This window comes from Panthera tigris, chromosome A1 (genome assembly GCF_018350195.1).
Source record: "Panthera tigris isolate Pti1 chromosome A1, P.tigris_Pti1_mat1.1, whole genome shotgun sequence".
NCBI lineage: Eukaryota > Metazoa > Chordata > Mammalia > Carnivora > Felidae > Panthera > Panthera tigris.
In genome coordinates this window covers 601,461-624,263 of record NC_056660.1, presented here as the reverse complement: position 1 = coordinate 624,263, position 22,803 = coordinate 601,461, and the positions used below count along the sequence as shown (strand labels likewise).

Genomic DNA, 22,803 nt, shown 5'->3' with positions numbered 1-22,803 from the left:
ATACTTTGGCTATTGTCGACAGTGCTGCTATAAACATTGGGGTGCATGTGCCCCTTTGAATCAGCATTTTTGTATCCTTTGGGAAAATACTTAGTAGTACAATTGCTGGGTCATAGGGTAGTTCTATTTTTAATGTTTTGAGGAACCTCCATACTGTTTTAAGAGTGGCTGCACCACTTTGCATTCCCACCATCAGTGCAAAAGGGTTCCTCTTTCTCTGCATCCTTGCCAACATCTGTTGTTGCCTGAGGTGTTAATTTTAGCCATTCTGACAGGTGTGAGGTGGTATCTCATTGTGGTTTTAATTTGTACTTCCCTGATGATGAGTGACGTTGAGCATCTTTCATGTGTCGGTTGGCCATCTGGATCTCCTTTGGAAAAGTGTCTCTTCATGTCTTTTTCCCACTTCTTCACTGGATTAGTTGTTTTTTGGGGTGTTGAGTTTGATAAGTTCTTTATAGATTTTGGATCCAATCCAAATCAAATCCAGTCCAAATCCAATCCGATATGTCATTTGCAAACATCTTCTCCCATTCTGTGGGTTGCCTTTTAGTTTTGCTGATTGTTTCCTTTGCTGTGCAGAAGCTTCTTATTTCGATGAGATCCCCATGGTTCATTTTTGTTTTTGTTTCCCTTGCCTCCAGAGACATCTCAAGTTAAGGAATTGCTGTGGCCAAGGTCAAAGAGGTAGTTGACTGTTTTATCCTCTAGGATTTTGATGGTTTCCTGTCTTACAAATAGGTCTTTCATCCATTTTGAGTTTATTTTCGTGTATGGTGTAAGAAAGTGGCCCAGGTTCATTCTTCTGCATGTCACTGTCCAGTTTCCCCAACACCGTCTGTTGAAGAGACTTTTTTCCATTGGATATTCTTTCCTGCTTTGTCAAAGATTAGTTGGTCATACGTTTGTGGGTCCATTTCTGGGTTCTCTATTCTGTTCCGTTGATCTATGTGTCTGTTCTTGTGCCAGTACCATACTGTCTTGATGATTACAGCTTTGTAATACATCTTGAAGTTTGGAATTGTGATGCCTCCAGCTTTGGTTTTCTTTTTCGGGATTGCTTTGGCTATTTGGGGTCCTTTCCAGTTATATACAAATTTCAGGATTGTTTGTTCTAGCTCTGTGAAGAATGCTGGTGTTATTTTGATAGGGATTGCATTGAATATGTAGATTGCTTAGGGTAGTATCGACATTTTAACAATATTTGTTCTTCCTATCCAGGAGCATGGAATGTTTTCCCATTTTTTTTTGTGTCTTCTTCAATTTCTCTCATAAGCTTTCTATAGTTTTCAGCATACAGATCTTATACCACTTTAGTTAGGTTTATTCCTAGGTATTTTATGGTTTTTGGTGCAATTGTAAATGGGATTGCTTCCTCAATTTCTCTTTCTGTTGCTTCATTATTGGTGTGTAGAAATGCAACCGGTTTCTATACGTTGATTTTATATCCTGTGACTTTGCTGAATTCCTATATCAGTTCTAGCAGTTTTTTGGTGGAGTCTTTTAGGTTTTCCACATAGAATATCAGGCCACCTATGAAGAATTAAAGTTTGCCTTCCTCCTTGCTGATTTGGATGCTTTTTATTTCTTTGTGTTGTCTGATTGCTGAGGCTAGGACTTCCAACACTATGTTGAATAACAGTGGTAAGAGTGGACATCCTTGTATTCCTGACCTTGTGTTCCTTAAAGCCCTCAATTTTTCCCCATTGAGGATAATATTAGCATTGGGTCTTTCATATATGGCTTTTATAATCTCAAGGTGTGATCCTCCTATCCCTATTTTCTTGAGGGTTTTTTTTTTTAATCAAGAAAGGCTGTTGTATTTTGTCAAACACTTTCTCTGCATCTATTGAGAGGACCATATGGTTCTTGTCCTTTCTTTTATTGATGTGATGTATCACATTGATTGTTTTGTGGATATTGAACCAGTCCTGCATCCCAGGTACAAATCCCACCTGGTTGTGGTGAATAATTCTTTTAATGTATTATTTGATCCGGTTGGCTAGTATCTTGTTGAGGATTTTTGCATCCGTGTTCATTAGGAAAATTGGTCTATAGTTCTTTTTAGTGGGGTCTTTGTCTAGTTTTGGAATCAATGTAATGCTGGCCTCATAGAGTGAGCTTGGAAGTTTTCCTTCCATTTCTATGTTTTGGAACAGCTTCAAAATAATAGGTTTTAACTCTTTTTTAAATGTTTGGTAGAATTCCCCTGGAAATCCACCCAGTCCTGTACTCTTGTTTGTTGGGAGATTTTTGATTACTGAGTCAATTTTTTTTTTACTGGTTATGGAGCGTGTCAATTTCTAAACAAAAAAACTTGCTGGGACTTTGATTTGTATTGAATTGAATCTATATATTAATCTGAGGAGAATCAATATCTTAACAATATGGAATCATCTGATTCAAGAACATCTATTTAGGTCTTCTTCAACTGAAATTTTCTCAGCAATTTTTTAACTTTCAATGTATAGGTCCTGCTTATATTTTGTCAAATTTGATTCTATGTATTTTGTATTTTCTATGGTATTATAAGTGCTATTGTTTTTTAAATTTCAGTTTCTGATTATTACTAGTATACAGAAATCCAGTTGGTTTCTTACATTGACCTTGCATCCTGTAACTTTGCCAAACTCACTTATTAGTGCCACTAATTTTTCTACAGAATCTTTAAGAGGTTCTACATATACAATTAGGTTGCTTATGAGTAAAGAAAGTTTTGATTCTTTCTTTCCAACCTGTATGCTTTTCATATACTTTTTCTTGCCTTAGGTACCAGCTAGAATATTCTGTACAATGTTGAACAGAAGTGGTAAGGTCAGACATCCTTGCCTTGTACCCACCCTGAGGGGAAAACCATTCAGTATTTTACCATTAAATATGACATTAACTTTAAGTTCTTCATTGGTGCCCTTTATCAAACGAGGGATTTCCCTTTCCTAGTAGGCTCTTGTTATTTTTTTTTCCCTTTTTTAATTGTTGTAGGCTGTCTCTGTGCTGAGAATCAGCCTGAAGTAAACTTAATGCCTTCGTAGGTCTTTTCTGAGCTTTTCGTTGGTTTTGTGCAGACACTTTTTAATTATTCCCAGATATGCAGTTGTTTTTGAATGTCCTGATGTTCAGTGTCTGGCTCCCAAAAGGGGAAGAGCAAAAAATGAGCAGGGGGAGTAAAGCTGCAGGCTCTTTAAATCCCCTGGAAGTCACTTTAGCCAGAGGGCAGCGGGCTTGCAACAACCGGAGAGCTGCCTCAGAGGCCACCTACCTCTGTGTCTGAGAGGCGGGCTGCAGTCACCCCCCAACCCTGCCACTGCCCATCTCTTCTGTGGCAGCTACAATTTCTCTTTGATCTAAGAGGAACTATGTGACCAGAGAAGTAAACTCAGAAAAAAAGTGGAAACAGGATTTTCAGAAGTTATTCTTCCCTTTTCCTTTCTTTAAAGACAACTAGAAGATGAAACAAAACAGAAATTCTGCATGCAAGATTTGAGGAAACATCTGTGGTTTTGTTGTTGCTCTGTTGTCATTTACCATCTCAAAACATGGTTTTATGAGCAAAGCAAGCAAATGATATCTAATGTGTTTTTATATTCTTAACTGACATAATAACTTCAAAATGGATCGAGGAAAATGAATGTTGCATATTTTCCCAAAATTCCTCTCAAATTTTTTCATTAGATTCTGAATTCCAAAATTTTGGCTTTTTTTTTTTTTAACCAACCTAGACACCTAAGGGTCTAATAGCACTGTTACGTTCCTTTGGTTTTGCATATGCCTTCCACTTTCTATGCAAGTCACATTTCTCAACTTCTGTTTCTGGCTACAAAGGCCACAGTATAAAGCACTATTAGCTTTAAGAATTATTCGTGGTGGATTTAGATTACTATATAGAACTTTTATCACTACTTTCATGATGATGAACCTATCAATTACTTAGAATAAATGACTTCAGTTTCCTGTATGGCAGTTTATTTGTCTATGAATGAAGCCAAATCACAGCTGTTCTCCTTCGGGACTCTATAAATACATTTATATATGGTGGCTTTCTCAGTCACGTAACAGCTTGTTTATAAATGCGCAAATATTTTCCATTATGAGGGAGACAACAGTTTCTGCATATACAAGCAATAGGGTGCTATTTTAGCAAAGGGTTCCCCTCACCATCATTAAAATATGAAAACACAATATCGACTTATTTGGTAATTAACATTTACCTGTACCACACTGGCATCTGGTTGCTCCTCCTGCCAGCTCATGTATGGCAGGAAATCTACATCCTCTTTGGCAATAAGTTCCATAATATTTGGAATATTAGGAGAAGGTGCCTCCTTACCATCCTATATTGAATCACAATTAGGTAGAAATAAAACAGACATTATCAAATCAAGTGATTACTATATATTCTAAAGCCTGGTGAATCCTTAGTACGTTTGGGTGTCAGATTGGGTGTCTTGGGCCACAAGAGGGAGAGAGAGAGAGAGAGAGGCACACGCTTAGCTTTCCTCTTTATTGAGCTGGGTGCCGTGTACAAAGTGCCTTCTGTGGGTTCACCTCTTAAATTTATGAAAGAGAAAGGGCCTCTCACGGGAGGGGAAGCTCAAGCCCTTTCTACTTTTTGAGGGTCTCGCATCAATAAAAGATGAGAAATACCAAAATGTAACAAAATTGTAGTATATCTCAGAAGTACACACATAACTAATAATTATAACATTAAAAATAATAGTACATGTGACTCATTTAGAGAGATTATCACAAACGCTAACTGTGAGGCCCTTCATGAATGCAAGGCCCTGCTTTGATGGTCCTCCCTGCCCTCTTCCCCTGCTCTTTGTGAGTCATGAATGTGGATACTGTCAGTGACAGAGCAAGAGAAATTTTCTTAATATGCAAATACAAATGAAATAGCCATGAATTAACAATAATACGTACCCTTTTCTCAACTGCCACAAAGCTTGTAAATTGTGTTATGAGAGAGTTTTCTTTACTGAGTTTAATAATCAGAGATTTTAACATTTGCTTCTTCATCTAGGATAGAATCATACAAGTGTAGTCACATTTCACTTTATTTTTCACTAGTTAGCTATGTATGACCAATAAAACAAGTGTTAAATAATCTAACAAGGCATTTTTCTATAAAATAAAGCATTTTACAATTAGCATTTCAAGTTAAATTGAGTCAATGGCCCTGTGTGAATGTCTTGAGTAGGGGACTCAACATTCCCTGCAAAATAGGATCAAGTGACTGGCTAAGTCATAGAAAAAATAATTCATATTTACATAGCTCTTTACGGTTAACAAAGAACTCTCATCCTCAAGTGTGGTGAGCTTCTGCATTCTTTTACAGACAGTCCACGCCTCCCATTTTAAAGATGGGGAGTCCAAGGTGTGGAGAGGTGGAGGGACCTGTTCAGGACTATTTGGTGGCAGGGCTGGTCAGCTGCCCCTAGAGGTAAGAAGGCCTAAAGTAAAGCAGAACACAGGCTGCTAATCCAAGGGCAGCAAGGGAGAACAGTGAAAACACAAGGCCCTCTATCACTGGCTGGGACTTCATTCACAGCCAGGCATGGCACTCTGGTGCCTTCTTTCTGGGAGGGCACCGGGTATGACTGCTCCTAAGCTCATTTAAGTTCACAGCTCCAGAGGCACCAGGCCATCGGTGGGCTGGCTGAGTGGGACCCCCTGCCAGGGGCCGCATCGGCTCAGTGAAGAAGGAGCAGGGCAGGCTCTGGCTCCACTGTCTGTCTTTAGGCTGCTCACCTACCTGCCCTGCACCTGGGCTGCTTCATCACTACGATGAGGCTACCAGCGCCTACAATGTATGAAATCTAAGGTGATATTTATGACAGGCACTCAGTGACTGTCCTCTGAGCCCTCTTCTGGTCTCTTTCTGATGAGTAAAATGGTCATGGAATTCTCAGGAAACCAATGACATCTGCTCTTTCATTGATCCATTTAACGAACATGTACTGAGCACCGTAGGTGCAGAAAATACAGACACAACAATGAATCCCTCCCCACCCCCCCACATGCTTCTCCACTCAGCTATCCTCACTTTACGTTTCCATGGATAAAATCAATTTAAGAAGCATCAAGAACAATGGAAAGAGCGAACCTCATGATTCGTTTCATTTTCATGGAGAATGCCATCTTCATAATCTCGGATCAGAGCTCGCGCTGTCAGCTTGTGTATCATCTGTGTTGAAGCGGCAAAGGGGAGAAAAAGATTCAAATGGCTTCTAACTGAAGTCTTACTTAGAAAACCACTTTTAACTTGAGGTATAAGAGTACATACAAAAAATTCACCCCTTTTAAAAGTGTCCAGTTTGGTGAGCTGTAACGAATGTATACAGTTGTGATGACCACACTGAAATAAAGATTCAGAACAGTTCTTCACTTTCAAAAGTTCCTCATGCCCCTGGCTGTCACCTCTAGCCCCTGGCACCCACTCATCTGTCTTCCGTCCCTACAGTTTTGCCTTTTCTGTAAAAGGGTATTTTGCCACTTCAGTTTATCTCAAAAACTGTAAGCTGTTCTTCTGTAGGAAGAGTCGGCCTAGCGCTGCGATGCCCCACCGTGAATGTGACTTCCACTCGGAAGGGCAGGGGCAGCAAAATGTGCCCTGGGAAGTGTGGGGTAAAGGATCGCCTCCCCTTCTCTCCAACGGAGAAACACAACTGATCTTAAATGGCAATGTCTCATTTCCATAATGATTCCAACTCTTGTAATTTTGTTATCAGTAGGGCCACAGCTCACAGAGAAAGTACCACTATAAAACCTGCAATTTCATGGAGGATGACCTCTTCCCAGGCAAAATCGTTTGACTTAATTTCCTCCTTAGATTCAATTTTTAAACCAATATGGAGATTCCCTAAACTTCTATACACACATCACGGGCAAATAATAAGTTATAATTATTGATTTGGGGTAAAAAAGCAAGTCATATTTTATTTGAAAAACAAAAAACAAAAATCTGCAATGTCTGGGAAATAGTTTATCTGCTTATGCAAGTACTTCTATGAATAGCAAACTGCACATATAATATACATAGGTGAGGGATTTTCCAGGTCTGACTATAGTAGATCAAGTACTAATGCAAATACTACAAACTTCTCAGTGACAATTCATTTGCTTTTAATCCAAAAGTAGAAAAAACAAACACACTCTCAATATATGTTTACTCTTGGCCTAGGACTATTATACTGAGTAATACGAAATAACATAGGTGGATCGTGGCACTTAACTTTTATTGAGTCATGGGCACATTCGAGAACCTCCCCTAACAACTGTTCATGTATAAAATACCAAGTTTCATTGCAGTTATTCATGGCCACTGATGCTCATGTGGATACACGAGACTCAAGAACCCCAGAAGAAGTACTGTGTTAGAAACTGAATCCAAGTGTCCTCATTTGTACGGATAACAATCCTCCACATCATATTGTGTACTGAAGTGTCAACACAGAGAAACAGGAGCAACAAAGGAAGTACAGGGAGCATTACACAAGAAAATATTAAATGATGGCAACTTTCAAACAGTGAGTTCATAGTTCAAGGTTTGAATCTTACAGTTCCAGTTGTCTTCTGAAGTTCAGTAGTTGATACCATCGTAGAAAATTCTTTCTCTTGAATTAATGCACACAGAGTTGCCTGAAACGGGGTGGGGGTGGGAAGGAAATCCCTTATTAGCTTTGTCACTCCACAGTGTCTTGGTTAGTTTCACAGTGATTTTCTCTCTCCTTTCAATGGAAGTTAAAAGGCTCCCCGATGTCCCTAGGTAACTACCCATTACGTTTCCAGAAGCAGAAAAATTTGCCAGCATATTATGATCTGGGGGGAGGAGAGGAAAGAAAAGAGAAAGAAAAGAAAAATAGAACTCTTGGCAACATACATTGTTCTTCCCACACTAAAACCAGCCATGTGCTTCCTCACCTGTGTGCAATGAGGAATAAATCCGTAGACAAGGAGTCGATGGTTGAGGAACAAGGACTGCACCTGGGCTGGGGCCTGCAGGGGTTCAGGTGCATCTGCACTTAGCTGCTGCCACTTGACGGAGACAGAGTGACAACTTGGAGAATGCAACCGGGTCATCTGGTCTTCTATCTATTTATAAGAAAGGAATTATTTCTCTCTCAATGTTACACCCAGAAAATAGTGACTTAACACTGAGAATAATTTTACATTCTATCTTTCAGGATTTGTAGCTCTCTGCTTTTTTTTTTTTTTTTTCTTTTCCTCCTTCCTGCTCAGGGTACTTTTTCAAAAAGATTTTAAATAGAATTCTTTTTTAAAAATTTTTTTTCTAATTTTTATTTATTTTTGAGACAGAGAGAGACAGAGCATGAATGGGGGAGGGGCAGAGAGAGAGGGAGACACAGAATCTGAAACAGGCTCCAGGCTCTGAGCTGTCAGTACAGAGCCCGACGTGGGGCTCAAACTCACGGACCGTGAGATCACGACCTGAGCTGAAGTTGGACGCTCAACCGACTGAGCCACCCAGGCGCCCCTTAAATAGAATTCTTAATAGCATTAGCACATAATTTAAACGTGCAAAACATCCCTAAATCATTCCATTAGTTAATTACTAATATACAACTTTTGCAGGGAGTAGATTCCAATTATACAAATTAATCCTACAAAGGGCTTGAATAGATGTTTTCCAAAGAAGGTGTACGGATGGCCAAGGAGCACATGAGAAGTTGTTCAACATCACTAGTCATTAGGAAAATGCAAATCAAAACCCCAGTGAAATACAACTTCACACTCTAGAATGGTTATTATGAAACAAAACAAAAAAAACCCCCCAAAACAACAAGTGCTATTGATTATGTAGAAAAACTAGAACCCTAGTACATTGCTGATGGGAATATAAAATGGTGCAGCTGCTATGAACAACAGTATGGCAGTTCCAAAAAGCTAAACACAGAACTACCAGAAATTCCACTTCTGGGTATACACCTAAAATAACTGAAATCAGAGTCCTGAACACATGCTTGTGTGTCAATACTCAGAGCAGCATAACTCATAACAACTAAAAGGTGGAAACAACACAAATGTCTACCAACAAATGAACCCATAAACAAAATGTGGTGTGTGCACACAATGAAATATTACTTAGCCTTTAAAAAGGAAGAAAATTCTGACATAGTCTACAATGTGCATAGATCTTGAAAACATTATACCAAGTGAAATAAGCCAGGCACAAAAGGACAAATACTATAGGATTCCGCTTACATGAAGTATCTAAAGAGTCAAATTCACAGAAAGAAAGTAGAATGGTAGTTGGCAGGGGCTGGGGTGTAGGTACAATGGGAGCAGCTCTTTAATGAGTTGAGTTTCTGTTTCGGATGATGAAAAATTCTGGAGATGGATGGAGGTGATGGCTGCACAACATTACGAATGTGCCTTAATGCCACTGAATGCCACTAAAAATGGTTAAATGGTAAATTTTATGTATGTTTTGCCACAATGACAGATAATGCTAACAAAACATGGATACTACTTTACCTTTAAAAATCCCCCATGATACTTTATAAAGAAGAAATCAAACTACAAGCTAAGAGAATGACCCAATTAAGGAGAATGTTTCTGCTAGATGTTAGACAATAACTGAGGGGTGCAATACCTTCAGGCCTGTGGCCTTTTTGTAGGGCCCCTTTCTAGTAACGAAAACACAGAAGTTACTGTCAATGGATTTGTAAGAAGATATTATTTCCACATATAAGCATAAAACTAGAAATAAGATGTTTGAGAAACGTACCTGTTTTTTCCAACTGTGTTTGGATTTTGAGTTAAAATACTCAAATACTCCAGCACCATACTGGGACAAAGTCCTTAAGATATGACGATTTGCTGTAGAACTGATCGCATTTCACATGTTATAATCTTCAAGAAATTTTAGAAATATTTTTGAAGTACATGTAGTTAACAGTGTTGATATAGTTCAGAGCTCAATAGAGGAAACATTATACGCAGAAGAATTGCTTTTCTGTAGTTGAGGTTAGAGAGATAAAACTCAGGACAGACAGTATGAAACATCTGAAGCTTTGGGTAATTTAGGCTCCCATATATCAGAAAACTTATTTCTCTTTCACAATAGAAAAAAAAAAAAAAAAGCAGAAATTCTTGACTCCTGATTTACCAAAAGAGAGAATAGATGATTCTGAAAAACCTCTGAAAAGTTATCAGAATACTGGTAAAAATATCAACCTGCTTTCAATGAATGTCAGTTACCCAAATTTGATCCCAAAGGCCAAGAACTGGCAAAGAGTTAATAAAGTCTATATCTTCAAATATAATGCACATCTGGGGGCACATGGGTGGCTCAGCCTATAAAACGTCCCACTCTTGATTTTGGCTCAGGTCATGATCTCATGGTTTGTGAGATCAAGCCTCGCATTGGGCTCTGCGCTGACTGTGCAGGGCCTGCTTGGGATTCCCTCTCTCCCTCTCTTTCTGATCCTCCCCTGCTCTCTTTCTCTCTCAAAACAAACAAACAAACAAACAAACAAACATTAAAAAATTATGATGCACAACTAGATAGCAAAAAGGATAGGGAAGTGTCTTTCTAGCAAAAATAAGCTTTGCTATTTGAATAACAATGTCGTATTAAATTTCTCTTGATAATAATTCTGTAACTATTAAGAAAGCTTTTCTTAGAGACGTTCCTCCTAAAATAATAAAGAAACAATTATTTTTCAGGAAAAGAGCTTAAGAAAGTTATTTATTTCTGAAATATGTCTTAACCTATTTATTAAAGATTGGATTTGTCTTTAGTCTTCAAAATTAATTGGTGGTGACTACAACACCAGTTAGAGAATCCCCCTAAGCTGGAGTTTATTTCTCTTTTACCAATTTCATCAGCTAGTGAGGCTGCTTGGAATCCGTTTTTGCTCCTGCTGTGCAGACCTCAGGGGACAGCTTGTTACAATAGGCAATAGTTCAGTCTCTACTCCTGGAGAACTCACATCTTGCTAGAGTTTGTGAACACAAAGGAGTATGAGAAACCAGCAGAAAGATCCTAAAAACCTGACAGAAAATCAGTAAAACTTCCAGCTCCCTCAGGCTGGGTTGTGTGAGAGCACAAAGTCACCTCCCAAAGGAGGTTTGTGCCCACCCACCCCCATCACGGTGTCCTCCCCTATTTCCTTCGTGGCACTTAGGAAAACCCGCCTCCCTTTGAGCTTACTGGGTTGTTTGCTGTCTGGCTCCCCATACCCGGCACTGTGGTCCTACACCAAGACGCATCTGTCTCATGACAGGCCCTCAGCAAAGAAGGAATCAACGGGGCCCGGTGTCTTCTGCACTGATGTCTGAGCCACGACCCTGGCACTGCCTCTGCCACACGGTCAGGGGAGCAGGGAGGAGGCAGGTCCCTGCAGCGTGTTGCGGGCAGCCCCCTGTGTGTACAGGCACAAGTTACTCAGGTGAAGTCCATTTAGGAGCACTTGCTGGGGAAGTCCACGGGGGGCTGGATAATTTCCTGGTTGGTCTGTGGTGCCCAGCTCTCACATTAGGGAACAGGACTGGAGCTGTGACTGAGGCAGGGCAGACAGAGGAGAAGAGCCCTCTGGGCAGGCAGGTCTGGCTTGGGTACAGGGCCCTCAAAGGGTGTCTAGGGCTCCAGCTCCTGAAAGTCATGGCCGAGGCCTGAGGAGGACCCCGGTCCAGGACAGCACAGTGGCCCCAGAGAACAGCAACGCCCACCTCCACCCCTACCCCTGTGTTGAGGGGCTCTCCCACTCCATGCACTCAGAATAGGGAGGCCTGGTGATCATTTGCCAGGATGGTGACTATGTGGTGGAGAGTCCCAGGAGACGAGGGTGCAGGCATGCTCTGTGCAAACACCAGTCTGGCCCTTGGTGTTTTCCTTATGTTTACACCATACACCTCGGTTTCGTCCAAAACAGCTAACTATGATTGGGGTGGGGGTTCATTCCAACAATGAAGAGGGTCTAGCCTCCAGAGAGAGAGATCTTAAATCCATTATAGGGTTTGAAAATGCAAATGTGGCAGCCACCACAAAGGTGTGAAGGAGCAAGAGCCTGGGTGGGATCCTCAGCCCTGGTCACAAACCGCCAGGGGTGGGGGTGCGCCCGGCACTTCAGGCTTCTCAGGATAGGCCGGAAATCTGGATTTTTATGTAACATAATAATATCTAACGTCGACTTGGTGTTTGCCGTGTGCCATCTCTGTTCTTAAGACTATTCTTAAGTACTTTTTAATTTTTTTAATGTTTATTTATTTATTTTTGAGAGAGAGACAGAGACAGAGAGAGAGAGATTGTAAGCTTGGCAGGGAAAGAGAGAGAGAGAGAGAGAGGGAGAGAGAAAGAGAGAGAGAACCCCAAGTAGGCTCCATACTGTCAGTGTAGAGCCCTACACGGGGCTGGAACTCACAAACAGTGAGATCACGACCTGAACCAAAATCAAGAGTCAGATGCTTAACTGACTGAGCCACCCAGGTGCCCCGTAAGTACTTTTTATACATGAGCTCATTGAATCCTCAGAGTAAACCTATTAAATCTCTGACTTTTTCACTATCATCTTCATTTTATACACAAGAGATTTAACAACATGCCCAAGGTCAGAGCTAACAAATGGCCAATTCAGGTATTGAGACCCAGGCAGTCTCAGAGCCCAGAGCTCTACAACTATATGCTAAACAGTTTCTATACACCGTTATCAACTTCAAAACTTCTAGAAATCCTGTGTAGGCCAACAAAAAAAACCCCTGCCCACAGGCTGCCTTCTTCACCCACAGTGCTCACTGTGTCACTAGACCTTCCACACTTACCCAGTCCCACAGGAGAACAGCCTGGTGTGTCGGACATTTCTTTTCACAAGCTGCAATGTCAGACTCTCATTCTGGAGGTGCCCATCAGATATAAGGAGAATGTTCCGTAACCCTTGGGAAGGGTACAGTAAATTTAAATACCGGAGTGTTTTCCAGAAGTCTGTATTTCCCATGGTAGGTGTAGCAGACTAGAGGAAATGAAGTGAAAGGTTATTTACTACTTTTGGGGTCTATTCACCATTAACTGTCATCATTTACTGAAGCACGTCTCAGTGAGGGTTTAGAGACATCGTCACTGAAAAGGTGTATTTTTTTCTCAATTATGCATTTGTGCAACAACTTCACTTACATCCTCTTAGTTTATTTTATGTCACACAGTCACTATAATATTATCAGTGGACACTTATTTGACTTTTTTTATGCCTCCCCAGGGTTTGCTGGCATGGACTGAGGAAGCAATTAGTCATTCTCAGCTTGCTCTGTCTTCAGAAATAGAAAAAAAGGAACAGAAGAAAACATTCCAATGCTGTTGCATTTAGGTGGTAGGAATGTGGGTGATTTTTTTCTTTCTACCCTTTTTAATTTCCAGTTTTTCTTTAATGAGTTCATATGGCTTTTATTAATAAAATAAAAGAGCCCACCAACATACAAAAACTGAAGGACTGGGGGTGTTCCAAGAGCGCTCGTGGGGGGAATAAGTCTGGACAGTACTGTTAAACCTTGATAGGAAAAGACCCAAGAGATGAAGGAAGGTCCTTTTACTCACCATAATGAACTCTGTTGGCACATTGTTGCTTGTGATGTACTTAGGATATGAAAATAATTCCTTGTAACCTGTGTGATAAGATTGGCGTGAGGTGTAGCTACGAAATACTCACTTTACTGACCACTAACAATGTTTGATGGTTTTAACATGCCAAAAATTCACCACACTATTCCTTTAAATAATAAACTCTAGTGCACTGAAATTATGCACTTTACAATGCAAAGTGTCCTGAATAAAATTACATGTAGACTTCTGTTCTGTAGCAGATTGCTCATGCAAAGTAAGATGTGGGGTGTCACAACAGCACAGGCAGCCTGGCCACGGCAGGGACACGTTCTCCTTCCAGGGCCTTGGTTTTCCCAGGCTTATCTGACCTCTGCCCAGCAGCAGCAGACCCTAGCTCCTTCATAAAAGGGCAGGTCTTCTGCTCAATGGGATGGAACGTAAGAATCATCAGGACCGGACTGCCCCCTCACTCTACTCTGGTTCTTTCTCTCATTCCTGAAATACCTTCTTCTGGTGGCTGACATGTCCCTGGACCCCCACCTGGAGGATGGTATTGCTTTTCCTCTAAAAGGGCTGATCTGACGCTTGCTGAACCCTTATAGATTTTCTACATTGTGCTGATTTCACATGTTCTGTCCATATGCTTGGGACCCTCATACATCTCAACCAAGGGTCTTGCATTTGGTTCAGCTGCTAGGAACACTAGTAGTATTTATAAAGCACTTGATATGTGATAGGCACTGTTTTAAATCCTTTACAGGAAGTAGCTCAATCCTTACACCAACACTGTGAGGTAGGAACTATCACCCTTACATTACAGATGAGGAAACTGAGGTATAAAAAGTTCAAGTAGTTGCCCAAGGTGACAGCCAGGGCTAGTAAGTGATAGAGTTGGAATGTGAAGCCAGGGATCTGGCTCCGGTGTTCCGGTTCTTGAACTCCATGCTATGCTACCTCTTACTCCATAGGTGAGGTCAGGGTACTAACAGCCATCAGCTCTACTCACGAGCCTGTTCATATTAAGGAGGAAGCACGCTTTGGACTGGGGCCAAAGAGCACTCACCTGTGCCAAACTGGACAATGTTTATCTTTTGCTGCTTTCCCACCAAGGACAGTGCATATAAGGCAATTTGCTTGGCTTCCAAGAATGTCGCACCCTCCATGGAAGCGGAGCAATCAAGACAAATAATCACTTCATTGTTCTCAGCTAGGTCAGGGAGTGTGATATCGAGGTCTGGTTGAAAAACAAGCATGCAGGCCTAAAAAAAGAAAAAAGGTGCTGGACTGGTGTTTGTCTTAAACCGGTCTGGCTTGTTTACATTGGTATAGGCATGCCTTGGAGACACTGTGGGTTCGGTTCCGGAATACCACCATAAAGCAAGTATCACAATAAAGTGAGGTAAATAAAGGTTTTGGTTCCCAGCGCATATAAAGTTATGTTTACACTACAGTGCAGTCTCTTAAATGTGCGATTGCCCCGTGTTGGGCTCTGTACTGACAGCAGGGAGCCTGCTTGGGATTTTCTCTCTCTCTCTCTGTCCCACTCACAATCTCTTTCTCTCTCAATCTCTCTCTCAGAAATAAATAAACATTAAAAAAAAATAGTTATTTTTTTGCTGCTGGAGGGTCCTGCCTCGATGTCAATGGCTGCTGACTGACCAGGATGGTGGCAGCTGAAGGCTGGAGTGGCTGTGGCAATTTCTTAAAATAAGATAAACAATGAAGTTTCCACATCTATTGACTTTCCCTTCCATGAGTGATTTCTCTGTAGCATGTGATGCTCCAGACGTGTAGCTGTGTAGATGTAATGTGTAGCCTGATGGCAGGGCTCGATACCATGACCCCGGGGTCATGACCTGAGTCAAAATCAAGAGTCAGACATGCTCAACTGACTGAGCCACCCAGGTGCCCTGATTCTGAGTTAATTTTTGAGTGGTGTAAGATAGTGGCCTAATTTCATTCATTTGCATGTAGATATCCAGTTTTCCCAGCACCAATTATTGAAAGGGCCATCCTTTCCGAACCGTTGAATATTCTTAGCTCCCTTGTCAAATATTAGTTGACAAACATGCATGGGTTTATTTCCGGGCTCTTAATTCTGTTCCATAGGTCTATGTGTCTGTTTTTACAACAGCATCACACTGTTTTGATTGCTACAGCCTTGCAGTATAGTTGGAAATCAGGAAGTGTGAGGCCTCTAGCTTTATTATTCTTCCTCAAGATTGCCTGGGCTATTCAGGGTATTTTGTGGTTCCATCATGAAATATCTTACCATTTGTTTGTGCCTTCTTCAATTTCTTTCATCAGTGTCTTAAGGTTTTCAATGTACGTGTCTTTTACTTCCTTTGGTTAAATTTATTCCTAAGTATTTCCCCCAGGTGTCCCATGGTCTATAGTTTTCTTATAGTATCCTACAACTTTCCTGAATTTATTTATTAGTTCTAACAGTGCTTTAGTGGAATTTTTAGGGTTTTTTATACATGAGATCAAGTTATCTGCAAACACAGACAATTTTACTTTTTCCTTTCCTATTTGTATGCTTTTCATTTCTTTTTCTTGCCTAATTGTTCTAGCTAGGATTTCCAGTACTACATTGGATAGGAATGGCTAGAGTAGGCACTCTTATTTATGATTTTAGAGAAAAAGCTCTCAGTTTTTCATCGAGTTAGCTGTGTTTGTAATACATGGTCTTTATTATGTTGAGGTAACCTTCTATACTCAGTTTGTTCCGAGCTTTCATCATGAAAGGGTGTTGAATTTTTTCAAACCCTTTTTCTGCATCTATTGACAGGATCATATAATTTATTTTATTTTTAGTTTTTAAATGTTTATTTTGAGAGAGGGAGAGCAAGCAAGCAGGGGAGGGGCAGAGAGAGAGAGAGAGAGAGAGAGAGAGAGAATCCTAAGTAGGCTCTGTGCTGGCAGCATGGAGCCCAACACAGGGCTCAGTCCCATGAACTGTGAGATCATGACCTGAGCCAAAAGCAAGAGTTGGACGCTTAACCCATTGAGCCACCCAGGCACCCCAATTTTTAAATTACTTTTTAAAAAGGACAATTTTTTTTGAGGTGGGAAGGGGCAGAGGGAGAGGGAGAAAGATAATTCCATGAAGGCCTCAGGCCCAGTGCAGAGCCTGACACAGGGCTCAATCTCATGACCATGAGATCATGACTTGAGCTGAAATCAAGAGATTTCGGACACTTAACTGATTGAGCCATTCAGGCACCTCATTTTTAAATTTTTTATTGATGTGTACTTGACACACAATGTTACATTAGTTTCCAGTGTACAAATAGTAATTTGACAAGTTCATACGTTATGCTATGCTTATCACAAGTATAGCTACCATCTATTATAATGGCATTGACTATATTCTCTATGCTGTTCCTTTTATTCCCATGATTTATTCATTCCACAAGTGGAAGCTTGTATTTTTCTAGCATTTTTTCATTTCAAGAACTCTTTTTACCATTTTTCATAAGTCAGGTCCAGTGGTGATGAATTCCCTTAGCTTTTGTTTGGGAATGTATCTCTCCTTAATTTCTGAAGGACAGTTTTGCTGGGTTTATGCTATATTGTGATTTATAAGACATATATATTTGGTCAACTCATATATATTTTGTCTTTGTCCACTGTTCCTCATGCACATCTCCCAAAACCCTTGGGATTTCCGGGGTGCCTGGGTGGCTCAGTCCATTAAATATTGACTTCGACTTCAGCTCAGGTCATGATCTCATGGTTTGTGAGTTTGAGCTCAATGTTGGGCTCTGTGCTGACAGCTCAGAGCCTGGAGCCTGCTTTGGATTCTGTGTCTCCCTCTGTCTCTGCCTCTCCCTGCTCGCGTTCTGTTTCTCTGTCTCTCAAAAATAAATAAACATTAAAAAAATTTTTTTTAATCCAAAACCCTTGGAATTTCCTAAGTGATGAGAGTGATAAAGGTGTCTTTTGTTATGTTAATGAGGTGAGTTTTGGATCCCCACCTAAGGAGGGGGGCTGGTTGCTAGGAGAATCAACTATATGATCAGAGGGTTAGAACCTTCAGTCCTGTCCATAGACTCCTGGAAGGGCAGTCAGACTGGAGACTGAATCAATCTCCAATGGCCAATAATTCTTGCCAATCATGCCTATGTGATGAAGCCACCATAAAAACCCAAAAGATGGGCTTCGGAGAGCTTTCACATTGGTGAACACATGGAGATGTGGAAGAGTGGCGTGCTTGGAGGGAATGGAGGGTCTGTACCCTTTCCCCAGACCTTGCCGATGCATATCTGTCATCTGGTTGTGCCTGAGTTACATGCCTTTGTAATCAACTGGTGGCCTAGGGAGTAAAATTCCTCTCTGAGTTCTGTGAGTTGTTCTAGCAAGCTAATAAAAACTGAGGAAAGGATTGTGGGAATCTCTGATTTATAGCTAGTTGGTCAAAGTACAGGTAACAACCTGGACTTACATAGTATAGTGGTATGTGGGAAAGCCCCCTACCTGCCTTTGGAACTGGGTCCAGGAACCCAAAAGAGCAGTATTCTTGGTTGGCAGTTTTTCCTCTCAACACTTTGAATATATCATCACACTCCCTCCTGACCTCATGGTTTCTGCAGAAAAACCTGCTGATAGCCCTATGGGAGTTCCATTGTATGTGATGAGCCATTTTTCTCTTGCTGCTTTCAAAAGTCTCTCCCTGTCCTTGATTTTTAATGTTTTAATTATAATGTGTTTTAGAGTAATCTTCTTTCAATGGATCTTGTTTGGGTCCTCTGAGCTGCCTGAACCTGGTTACTCATCTCTCCCTCAAGATTTAGGAAGATTTTAGCTATTATTTCCTTGAATAATATTTCCACCCCTTTCTCTCCTTTCCTGGGATGCCTATGATGCAAACATTCTTTTGCTTGATAGTGTTCCATAATTCATGTAGGCTTTTTCACTCATTTTCATTCCTTTTCTTTTTATTCCTTTAATTTCAAATGATCCGTCTTCAAGTTAGTTGATTCTTTCTTCTGCATGATTAAGGGAGTTAGTGAAGATCTGTCTTGAATTTTTCAGTCTGTCATTATATTCTTTTTTTTTTTTTTTTTGGTAAGCAGCAGTCACTGTGATTTATTTTTTTTTTCTACTGAATATTTCTTTCTTTCTTCCCCTTTCTTTCTTTCTTTCTTTCTTTCTTTCTTTCTTTCTTTCTTTCTTTCTTTCTTTCTTTCTTTCTCAATATATGAAGTTTATTGTCAAACTGGTTTCCATACAACACCCAGTGCTCATCCCAAAAGGTGCCCTCCTCAATACCCATCACCAACCCTCCCCTCCCTCCCACACCCCATCAACCCTCAGTTTGTTCTCAGTTTTTAAGAGTCTCTTATGCTTTGGCTCTCTTCCACTCTAACCTCTTTTTTTTTTTTTTCCTTCCCCTCCCCTCTGGGTTTCTGTTAAGTTTCTCAGGATCCACATAAGAGTGAAACCATATGGTATCTGTCTTACTCTGTATGGCTTATTTCACTTAGCATAACACTCTCCAGTTCCATCCATGTTGCTACAAAGGGCCATATTTCATTCTTTCGCATTGCCACTTAGTACTCCATTGTGTATATAAGCCACAATTTTTTTATCCATTCATCAGTTGATGGACATTTAGGCTCCTTCCATAATTTGGCTATTGTTGAGAGTGCTGCTATAAACATTAGGGTACAAGTGCCCCTATGCATCAGTACTCCTGTATCCCTTGGGTAAATTCCTAGCAGTGCTATTGCTGGGTCATAGGGTAGGTCTATTTTTAATTTTCTGAGGAACCTCCACACTGTTTTCCAGAGCGGCTGCACCAATTTGCATTCCCACCAACAGTGCAAGAGGGTTCCCATTTCTCCACATCCTCTCCAGCATCTATAGTCTCCTGATTTGTTCATTTTGGCCACTCTGACTGGCGTGAGGTGATATCTGAGTGTGGTTTTGATTTGTATTTCCCTGATGAGGAGCAACGTTGAACATCTTTTCATGTGCCTGTTGGCCATCCGGATGTCTTCTTTAGAGAAGTGTCTATTCATGTTTTCTGCCCATTTCTTCACTGGATTATTTGTTTTTCGGGTGTGGAGTTTGGTGAGCTCTTCATAGATTTTGGATACTAGCCCTTTGTCCGATATGTCATTTGCAAATATCTTTTCCCATTCCATTGGTTGCCTTTTAGTTTTGTTGGTTGTTTCCTTTGCTGTGCAGAAGCTTTTTATCTTCATAAGGTCCCAGTAGTTCATTTTTGCTTTTAATTCCCTTGCCTTTGGGGATGTGTCAAGTAAGAAATAGCTACGGCTGAGGTCAGAGAGGTCTTTTCCTGCTTTCTCCTCTAAGGTTTTGATGGTTTCCTGTCTCACATTCAGGTCCTTTAACCATTTTGAGTTTATTTTTGTGAATGGTGTAAGAAAGTGGTCTAGTTTCAATCTTCTGCATGTTGCTGTCCAGTTCTCCCAGCACCATTTGTTAAAGAGACTGTCTTTTTTCCATTGGATGTTCTTTCCTGCTTTGTCAAAGATGAGTTGGCCGTACGTTTGTGGGTCTAGTTCTAGGGTTTCTATTCTATTCCAGTGGTCTATGTGTCTGTTTTTGTGCCAATACCATGCTGTCTTGATGATGACAGCTTTGTAGTAGAGGCTAAAGTCTGGGATTGTGATGCCTCCTGCTTTGGTCTTCTTCTTCAAAATTACTTTGGCTATTCGGGGCCTTTTGTGGTTCCATATGAATTTTAGGATTGCTTGTTCTAGTTTCAAGAAGAATGCTGGTGCAATTTTGATTGGGATTGCATTGAATGTGTAGATAGCTTTGGGTAGTATTGACATTTTGACAATATTTATTCTTCCAATCCATGAGCAGGGAATGTTTTTCCATTTCTTTATATCTTCTTCAATTTCCTTCATAAGCTTTCTATAGTTTTCAGCATACAGATCTTTTACATCTTTGGTTAGATTTATCCCTAGGTATTTTATGCTTCTTGCTGCAATTGTGAATGGGATCAGTTTATTTGTCTTTCTGTTGCTTCATTATTAGTGTATAAGAATGCAACTGATTTCTGTACATTGATTTTGTATCCTGCAACTTTGCTGAATTCATGTATCAGTTCTAGCAGACTTCTGGTGGAGTCTATCAGATTTTCCACGTATAATATCATGTCATCTGCAAAAAGTGAAAGCTTAACTTCATCTTTGCTAATTTTGATGCCTTTGATTTCCTTTTGTTGTCTGATTGCTGATGCTAGAACTTCCAACACTATGTTAAACAACAGCGGTGAGAGTGGACATCCCTGTCGTGTTCCTGATCTCAGGGAAAAAACTCTCAGTTTTTCCCCATTGAGGATGATGTTAGCTGTGGGCTTTTCATAAATGATCTTTATGTATGTTCCTTCTATCCCGACTTTCTCGAGGGTTTTTATTAAGAAACGTTGCTGAATTTTGTCAAAGGCCTTTTCTGCATTGATTGACAGGATCATATGGTTCTTATCTTTTCTTTTATTAATGGGATGTATCACATTGATTGATTTGTGAATGTTGAACCAGCCCTGCATCCCAGGAAGGAATCCCACTTGATTATGGTGAATAATTCTTTTTATATGCTGTTGAATTCGATTTGCTAGTATCTTATTGAGAATTTTTGCATCCATATTCACCAGGGACATTGGCCTGTAGTTCTCTTTTTTTACTGGGTCTCTGTCTGGTTTAGGAATCAAAGTAATACTGGCTTCATAGAATGAATCTGGAAGTTTTCCCTCCCTTTCTATTTTTTGGAATAGCTTGAGAAGGATAGGTATTATCTCTGCTTTAAACCTCTGGTAGAACTCCCCTGGGAAACCATCTGGTCCCGGGCTCTTATTTGTTGGGAGATTTTTGATGACTGATTCAATTTCTTCGCTGGTTATGGGTCTGTTCAAGCTTTCTATTTCCTCCTGATTGAGTTTTGGAATTGTGTGGGTGTTTAGAAATTTGTCCATTTCTTTCAGGTTGTCCAGTTTGTTGGCATATAATTTTTCATAGTATTCTCTGATAATTGCTTGTATCTCTGAGGTATTGGTTGTAATAATTCCATTTTCATTCATGATTTTATCTATTTGGGTCATCTCCCTTTTCTTTTTGAGAAGCCTGGCTAGAGGTTTATCAATTTTGTTTATTGTTTCAAAAAACCAACTCTTGGTTTCATTGATCTGCTCTACAGTTTTTTTAGATTCTATATTGTTTATTTCTGCTCTGATCTTTATTATTTCTCTTATTCTGCTGGATTTAGGCTGTCTTTGCTGTTCTGCTTCTATTTCCTTTAGGTGTGCTGTTAGATTTTGTATTTGGGATTTTTCTTGTTTCTTGAGATAGGCCTGGATTGCAATGTATTTTCCTCTCAGGACTGCCTTTGCTGCATCCCAAAGCGTTTGGATTGTTGTATTTTCATTTTCATTTGTTTCCATATATTTTTTAATTTCTTCTCTAATTGCCTGGTTGACCCATTCATTCTTTAGTAGGGTGTTATTTATCCTCCATGCTTTTGGAGGTTTTCCAGGCTTTTTCCTATGATTGATTTCAAACTTCATAGCATTGTGGTCTGAAAGTATGCATGGTATGATTTCAATTCTTGTATACTTATGAAGGGCTGTTTTGTGACCCAGTATGTGATCTATCTTGGAGAATGTTCCATGTGCACTCGAGAAGAAAGTATATTCTGTTGCTTTGGGATGCAGAGTTCTAAATATATCTTTCAAGTCCATCTGATCCAATGTATCATTTGGGGCCCTTGTTTCTTTATTGATCCTGTGTCTAGATGATCTATCCATTTCTGTGTTAAAGTCCCCTGCAATTACCACATTCTTATCCATAAGGTTGCTTATGTTTGTGAGTAATTGTTTTATATATTTGGGGGCTTCTGTATTCGCCACATCAACATTTATAATTGTTAGCTCTTCCTGATGGATACTCCCTGTAATTCTTTTATAGTGCCCTTCTTCATCTCTTGTTACAGCCTTTAATTTAAAGTCTAGTTTGTCTGATATAAGTATGGCTACTCCAGCTTTCTTTTGACTTCCAGTGGCATGATAAACAGTTCTCCATCCCCTCACTCTCAATCTGAAGGTGTCCTCAGGTCTAAAATGAGTCTCTTTAGACAGCAAATAGATGGGTCTTGTTTTTTTTATCCATTCTGATACCCTATGTCTTTTGGTTGGCACATTTAGTCCATTTACATTCAGTGTTATTATAGAAAGATATGTGTTTAGAGTCATTGTGATGTCCGTAGGTTTC

The 22,803-nt window shown here is 40.2% G+C and overlaps 1 protein-coding gene across 2 annotated transcripts in view; it reads right to left on the bottom strand.

Annotated features, from left to right (window-relative positions):
• PARP4 (poly(ADP-ribose) polymerase family member 4) overlaps nt 1-22,803 on the bottom strand; it is a 108,649-nt gene that overhangs the window by 26,493 nt on the left and 59,353 nt on the right. For both annotated transcript variants that reach the window (XM_042987727.1, XM_042988232.1), the window contains 9 exons: nt 14,622-14,817; nt 13,553-13,620; nt 12,787-12,974; nt 9,752-9,851; nt 7,924-8,094; nt 7,561-7,641; nt 6,107-6,187; nt 4,924-5,019; nt 4,209-4,331 (listed from right to left, as the gene is read on the bottom strand). In XM_042987727.1, the coding sequence (XP_042843661.1) occupies nt 4,209-4,331; nt 4,924-5,019; nt 6,107-6,187; nt 7,561-7,641; nt 7,924-8,094; nt 9,752-9,851; nt 12,787-12,974; nt 13,553-13,620; nt 14,622-14,817 (1,104 nt within the window). The remainder of the gene's footprint in view (nt 1-4,208; nt 4,332-4,923; nt 5,020-6,106; nt 6,188-7,560; nt 7,642-7,923; nt 8,095-9,751; nt 9,852-12,786; nt 12,975-13,552; nt 13,621-14,621; nt 14,818-22,803) is intronic.